The sequence below is a fragment of the Pediculus humanus genome, genomic scaffold, assembly GCF_000006295.1.
Source record: "Pediculus humanus corporis 1103172108318 genomic scaffold, whole genome shotgun sequence".
NCBI classification, from domain to species: Eukaryota; Metazoa; Arthropoda; class Insecta; order Psocodea; family Pediculidae; genus Pediculus; species Pediculus humanus.
The window spans coordinates 940,159-948,117 of NW_002987887.1; the positions used below are offsets into that span (position 1 = coordinate 940,159).

Below are 7,959 nucleotides of genomic sequence, written 5' to 3' on the forward strand. Positions count from 1 at the left end.
AAGGTTTTTTATTGCCCACGCTTCCTTTTGTCACATGGAATCGTTGAACAATTTGTAAATTTAAACTTGAGATAATATAGTTATTACTAAATAATTTAAAAAACTAATTATATCACTGTAAACTAGACTAAATTACAAAACTTTTGATATATAACTTATAAATAAACCCTAAAAAAAAAAACTATTAAAATTAATTAAAGAAAACGATATGACTAAAAGGCTTGTCAACCATGGAACACCAGCGCCCTCTTTTATTATTATTATTATTATTATTATTATTATTATTTTAACGTCGGAATTAATTTTTTGAAAAATGTCTTCTAGCACGGATTAAGTTAATCCAATGTTTTTTTTTTTTTTTTTTTTTTTTCACTTCACTTCCCCCCGCCTTTTCCTCACTTTTTCACTCCTCCCCCCCGAACGTGTTGAAACTTAAATCCGAAAACGTTTTTAACAATCCATCCACCCACCCTCCCTCCCTGGATTAAATTAAAAAAAAATTTTAATCTTGCACTTTGCAAAATAAATATTGTTTTAAAAATTATACATAATTAATTTATATAAAAAAATAATATTAATAATAATAATAATAATAATAATAATAATAATAATAATAATAATAATAATAATAATAATAATGAGAATAATAATAATAATAAACGGTAACGTGCGACTTTCGGAGGAAACCGTAAATTTAATCGAAATTTTTATCGAATCCCTCCAGTTAAATAAATAAATAAATAAAATTATATTAAATTGGGAGTAATAATAATCCATTTTGTGTTAAACGATACCGGAAACGGAAATTTGATACGAAACGCGCATTTTACAAATATATACACATTCGCGTATTCGGCGAAAGTAAAACAATAAGAATATCGAGTAAAAGTTTTTTTTTTTTTTTTTTTGCGGGAAAATTAATTACATAATGCGACGTCGAGTGTTACGATACAGGTTTACCACAATTATAAAAATAAATAACAAAACGTTTCGGCATCGAGTTTAAATATTTTCTATAAAAAAAAAAAAAAAAATCTGGAAAACGGGAGAAAAATAGTAAAAAAAAAAAAATTCGAAATTTATAAAAAATAAAACTCGAAATGGGTCGGGCATGGGGGATTCCATTCGTTAAATCTCAGCAAAGTTTTCAAATCTCCCCCCTAATAAAAAAAACGTGTTTTTGTTTATTCGTTTTCCCCCCCCCCCCAAAAAAAAAAAAAATTACCACGAAAATAAAAATAAAATAAAATAATAAAATCGAAATTTTCCCAATACCTTTTTAGCCTTCGAAAAAATTTTTTTTCCTTTTTTTTTTTAAAACTTTATCTTATGAACTAAATCAAAACTAATGGGGGGGGGGGGATCGATAAAAATCAATAAAAATCAGTAAAAAAAAATCGAAAAAAAAAAAAAAAATTAATAATTGTCAAATTCCAAAATATTAATTCCAGAACAAAAACGAGAAAAAAATTTTTTTTTTTTTTTTAATCTTCCAACTTTTTTCTTATCGCAGTCATTACACACACACACACCCTCCCCCCTCAACCTTCCCGGTATTTTTTTTCCTCCCTTTATATATGATTACGGAACGTGATAAGCGTCGTGTAATTAACTGAAAAGCTCCCCCCCCCCCGGAAAACCTTTGATTTTGGAACGAAAATTGTTGATGTCGTACCAACTTTAATTTTTTTTCACCGTTATCATCATCATCATCATCATGATAAAATAATTCGGAATGCGTTTTATCAAAGAGAAATAATACGTAAGCTAATAAAATCCCCGGGCGTGTATTCTATTCGACTACCGTCTCCTCTCTCCCCCTCCCAAAAAAAAAACTTTTTATAATATGCGTGCGGGAAAAACAGCAAAACAAAAACAAAAAAAAAAAAACAAAAGTTCAAAAGGAATTTTTAAAAACTCGTCAACAAAGCAATGTCCAAAGGTTTTCCTTTACAATTTCCCTCCTCCCCCTTACGCCCCCCGTTTCGAATTTAAACAAAAAAAAAAAAGAAGGAAAATTAATTAAAATTAATTAAAAAAATTTTATTCGCGTCGTCGTTGTCGCCGTCGGAATTTTACCGGAATTCGGGGTGGATCATGACAACAATTTCAAACGGTCACGTGGGATTGTGAATTCCACGTTTGTACACGTGTAATAAAAAAAAAAAAACAACTTGAATCCCGATCCGCGGAACTTTTACATCCCTTGCTCCATTCCTAAAACGTCACGAACAAAAAATAACGCTTAAAATGATTTTCCCCCGGGATAATTTTTACGTTTCAATTAGAAAATCCCTTCGTCCGCGCACGTGGTGGTGGTGTAAATAATTCTGGATCTAGCAATAAAATATTCTCTTATCTTTTCCACAAAACGATTCGAGTTTGAATTTTTTTTTTTTTTTTGTCCAGGCAATCACGCATACGTCATACGGGTAAGTGTGACGTAACAACCGATCGTAAAATATTCTCTCTCTCTCTCTCTCTCTAATACTTTTTTAAAAATTTTTAATATGGATGACTTTGGCAAAGAATTATTATTTCCATTAAACATTAAACATTGAAATGATGTATTACCCTTTTAATATCATCATCATTATTATTATTTGTTTTTTTAAATCAAAAAGTGGAAATTCAAGTGGAAATTCGCATACTTTTCTCCTCTTACAACAAATAAATCTGAAATAAGAGACTACACACAAAGAGGTACTACAACGCCGAATGAATATAACGATGCATAATTTCGAGAAGGTTTGTAAAATGTGTGCGTGAGTGCGTGCGCGTGAGTGCGTGTACTTCGACAACACTTTTACAATAATAATTACACACTATTACTACGTCCTTACATCGACCCTTTTACAACATGTACACACATGTTTTGACTTGAGTCAAGTACTCATCATCATTACAACCGCAAATCATTTCGAACTCACGATTCTGGAATCCCGAATTATTTTCATTATTTTCATCAAACCCGAAAAATATTGAGGAAGACGAATAGCAAAAAAAAAAAAAAAAAAAAGGAAAAATTTTCACGGTACCTGTGCAATTTCCTTTTTCGTGCAACAAAAATTGATGAAATTCAAATTGACAAAATCCGATCCGCAGCAAACTGTTATTGTTTTCTCTTCTAGTGTATCCTGGGATCCCATCGTCACGACCGATTTGAGTTTGGGATCTTTGGGAACTTTCGAATGACGACCCGTTCTCGCATCCCGTATGATGGCAAAATCCAACACGTCCATTTCGTTGTTCTGATCCACCCAATATAAATAAAAACCGTTTTTGTCTACCCGTAACGTGACCGGCGTACCCGTTCCAGAATCCTGCAACAACAACAACAACAACAAAAATATTATTAATAAAATAAAAAATTGTTATTATTATTATTATTATTATTATTATTATTTTTTTTTTTTTTGTTAAATTTTAATAACGGCATTTTTATGTTTGTCGTCCATTACGGACTTTTTTTTTTATGGAAGAGAAAACCACTCGTTTGAAACGTACAACCGCCATTTTTTTTTTTTTTTTTATTAAAGACATAAAAAAAAATTATTATTATTATTATTTTTTCAATCGAAAATAAATAGAGCAAAGAGTTGTAAGATGACTTATGTAATAATAATACAATACGACGACGACGAAAAAAACAAAAAGTAGTAATAATAATAATAATAATCAGGAATGATAATTTCAGGTGTTTCAATTTTCCTTTTAGAAAATTGTCACAAAGTCATTTTCGAAAAAATCGTTTAAATATATTTTTAAATAGTAGGGGGAAAAATTATTATTATTATTATTATTATTATTATTATTATTATTATTATTATTTTTTCTTTCTTTTATGACCTCATTAAATTCTCTCTAAGCTTTAAATCTGGTTTACCGAAGAGATAATGCTATAACTTTTTTCTGGTTTAAAATCTGTGTTTGTGTGTGTGTTATTCAGTAGCGTAACAAGTCATAATCAAATTCTAATCTTAAATTCTCTCACAAGAATAAACAAACACTCGATCAAAAAGGTTTGTTCAATCCCTGAGTCAATCTCTCTCTCTCTCTCACTCTCGTTTGCAATAATTTCTAAAACTCCCATTTCTCGCTCTCTCTCTCTCTCACTCTCGTTTGCAATAATTTCTAAAACTCCCATTTCTCGCTCTCTCTCTCTCTCTCTTTCTCCCTATCCCTTCCTTTATTTCTTAAAACCTTAATGACCACAGACAGCTATGGAAAATTAAATTACCATAAATTTTCAAGCCTTTCCACCATTTCTTTTTTTAAAAAAAATGATGATGATGATGATGATGATGATGATGATAAAGAACAATTTTCTTTTTCTTTTCTTTTCTTTTTTTAATTAATTTTCTCTCATTTTCTTTGACCGTGAAAAAAAAAAAAAAATTTTCTTTCGAAACCTTTTGTTTAAAAAATGACAATCTCATTCCTTTACCCTTCCTTCCCTTCCCCCCTTTCCCCCCCTTGTTACATTTTTCGCGCTTGTTTGAAAATTTCATTCAATTACCTTTTACAAAATGGTGCCACATATTATTATTATTATTATTATTATTATTAGGATTATCGAATGCAACCGAACGGACGAAACATTTATTATTAATTAGTATTAGTAGTAGTAGTAGTCGGTATTAATTGGGGATGTTAATGAAATTATTCCGTAATAATTTCCACACCATCCATTTTTCGATCGAACGATTTCGCTTACGTTTTCCTTACGCCATTTTGTTTTTGAAACATTTTCAAAAAGCGGGGGGTTAATATAAATATATACTTCGAAACAAAACGTCCCCTCATTTTAATTTCCCTCCTTGGACAAAAAAAAAAAAAATTTTTTTTTACCCGTCAAAACTTTTTTTTTCACAAAAATACAGGGGGGGGTTTGTTCCCCTTAAAAAAAAAAAAAAAAGAAAAACAATTTTTTTTTTTTTCACTTTTTTTTTCTTTCTCCTTTTCTTTTATTCCCGAAAGAAGTCAAGGGAAAAAAAGGATAAAAAATAAAGAAAGAAAGAAAGGCCAAAAAAAAAAAAAAAAAGGGGGGGGGGAAAAAAAAAGAAAAAAAATTAAATTTTTAAACGCGGTTGGTTTTTTTTTCCCTCGTAACTTTTTTTTTTTTTTTCTTTCTATCTCCCCCCTCCCCCCTTTTTTTTGTAATAAATAAATAATGATTTTTAAAAAATGAAAAAAAAAAAAAAAAAAAGAGCAACAGCTTTTTTTTCCGTTATTTCATTCCGGTTTAGGTAAATAAAAAATTTAAAAATTTAAAATTTAAAAAAAAAAAAAACGCTCAGGCAAAAGAATTCATAAACGAAAACATATTTTATCGGAAAATGAAGGGGGGGGAAAAAAAAGAGGAAAATTTGAAAAGGAAAGAGAGAGAGAGAGAGAGAGAGAGAGAGAGAGAGAGAGAGCTTACTTTGTGTTTGCGTCCTCGAAACTTTTAAACATTTGAAAAAGTATAAAATGTAAAACGACGATCTAAACAATAAAAAAAAAAAAATTTTTTTTTTTATCGATCGTTTAAACCGGTCATTCTTATTATTATTATTATTATTATTATTATTATTATTATTATTATTATTTATACGCCGCGTTTACGCGTACGCATTAAATATACACGCATGCAAGAGATGGGGAAATGAATGCATAATCTTAACGCCATTTTCGCCATTAAAAAAAAAAAAAAATCATTTAATGAAAATTATTCGAATTGTACGTGCGTGTGCGTGCAGGTGCGTGTTCCTCTTAAATTTATATATAAATATATTCCGACTTAAAAAAAAAACCTAGTAGAAGAAGAAAACACCAAAAAAATTTGTTAACGACAACCTTGAAATCCTCAATAAAAGGAGCAAATATGGCTTTAAGGAATTTAATGCTTTTCACCGCAACCCTTGGTCGTTTTTATTTTATTTTATTTTATTTTATTTTTTATTTTTGTTTTAAATTTTTTTTTATTTTCTCCAACGAAGTCTTTTTAATGTTCTTGTCGAAACATTAACTTTTTTATTTAACGTTTCTTTCCCGTACTTTGAAAAATAAGGAGGTAAATGGATGCGTTCTCGGGAAATTTACTATTATATACAAACGTGTTTTCCGGAAATGTTTGTTTGACACACGAAAAAAATACCTTTACGCGATAATTTAACCCCTTCTAATTTTCTCGTCGAAATACCTATATAATAATTGAGAGGAGGGAAAAATTATCATTATTATTATTATTATTATTTAACTTTACGCGAAAATGTCACCTCCCACAAAAATTAACGTTACATAAGCTAAACGTTATTTAATAACCGCACACCTTAAAAAAAAAAATTGCGTGCAAAACTTTTTTATTGCCTCCTATTTTTTTATATTTTTTTAATTATTTTTTTTTCGCTTATTAATTTTATCACCCCCTTTCCTCCCCTACCCATTCCTTTCCTACCCCCGCGTGTTACACGATAATGATAATACTCACGTCGAAATTAATTATTTAATTATTTCTACATCCTATATGTAATAATTCAATTCAGTTTTATTTATTCATTCATTCATTCATTCATTCACGATCGAAAAGACAAAAAAATTATTATTATTATTATTATTAATTATTAAATCGATCCTCGTGATAGCGATACATATATACATAAAATATTTTTTTTTTTTTTTTTATCGAGGCTGATAAGAAAAAAAAAAAAAAAAATGGAACGCAACGGTGTATTCCATATTGTTAAACGATTTTTAAAATGCTTGCAATCCCTTGTTATTACTTCAATAAACGAATCAATTTCCTTATTTGTTTTTTTTTTACCCACGCTTACAAATATGCGTAAATGCGTATTTATTTATTTATTTACTCACGCGCGTGCTCAATCTGACACGCGCACTCACGCACGCATACGGGTACAACAAATAAATTATGTCGGAAAAAAATAAATAAATAAATAAACAAACAAACAAACATCCTCATTGTTTTATTTTTTTCTTTTTCGTTCAATTTTATCATTGTCGGTAGGAGGAGGAGGAGAAGGGAGGAGGGGATATAACGAATTGAAAATAATAATGATGATAATAATAATAATAAATTCAATAGGAAGTTATGCATTATCATTATTATAATTAAATTATTAATCTGTGAAATTATTAACGGGGCGAAATAATCAATTATTCTCGTTATGTTAATAACTGTATATAATGTATTTCCCGGTATTTAAAATAATGGTTGTCGTTGTTGTTGTTGTTGTTGTTGTTCTTATTATCATCATCATCATCATCACCGAAATTTTTTTTTTTTACATTACCTTAAAAAAAATATTTCGAGTAATTTTTAATTTAAATTTTGACTGATTGACTCGCGGTTTGGGAATTTAAATTATTCCCTAAAGTATCAAAGGATCTAATTTTTTGTAATAAAAGAAAAAAAAAAGATGAAATTAATTGGAATGTGCCTTCCTTTTTAATTTACAATCGATATTTTTTATTTAAAGTAAAAAAATTACCCCCCAAAACCCCTCCCCAACTCATTTCAAAAAAAAAAAAAAAAACAATTAATTTTTTTTAAAAAACCTGACTGAAAAGGGCGTAACACCGTAAAAATAACACACACACACATACACAACTAATTAAACCAATAATAAAAATAATAATAATAATAATAATAATAATAATAATAATAATAATAATAATAATAATAAATGAATAATAAAAGAAAATGTCAGTTAATAAAACATTATTAAAATTATTTAATTTCTTTTTTTTTTTTTTTTTAATGCTTGCATATATATGTAAATGACCATTTTTTTTTTTTTTTTTTTTTTTTTTGGTAATAATAATAAGTTTTTAATATCCACAAAAACGTGTGCAGCAAGTTTGGATATTATAAATTTATTTATAAATCGTTCATGCCAAAGGTAATAAATAATAATTTAACTGTTGCACCATTTTAGTTTTTACTAAAAAAAAAAA

At 28.3% G+C, this 7,959-nt stretch overlaps 1 protein-coding gene across 1 annotated transcript in view; it reads right to left on the reverse strand.

Annotated features, from left to right (window-relative positions):
* The window catches only part of Phum_PHUM602870 (1-phosphatidylinositol-4,5-bisphosphate phosphodiesterase, putative), a gene marked incomplete at both ends in the record, with an annotated part of 56,225 nt that overhangs the window by 46,091 nt on the left and 2,175 nt on the right, over positions 1-7,959 (reverse strand). The window contains 2 exons of the mRNA XM_002432821.1: positions 433-479; positions 3,034-3,323. Coding sequence (XP_002432866.1) covers positions 433-479; positions 3,034-3,323 — 337 coding nt within the window. The remainder of the gene's footprint in view (positions 1-432; positions 480-3,033; positions 3,324-7,959) is intronic.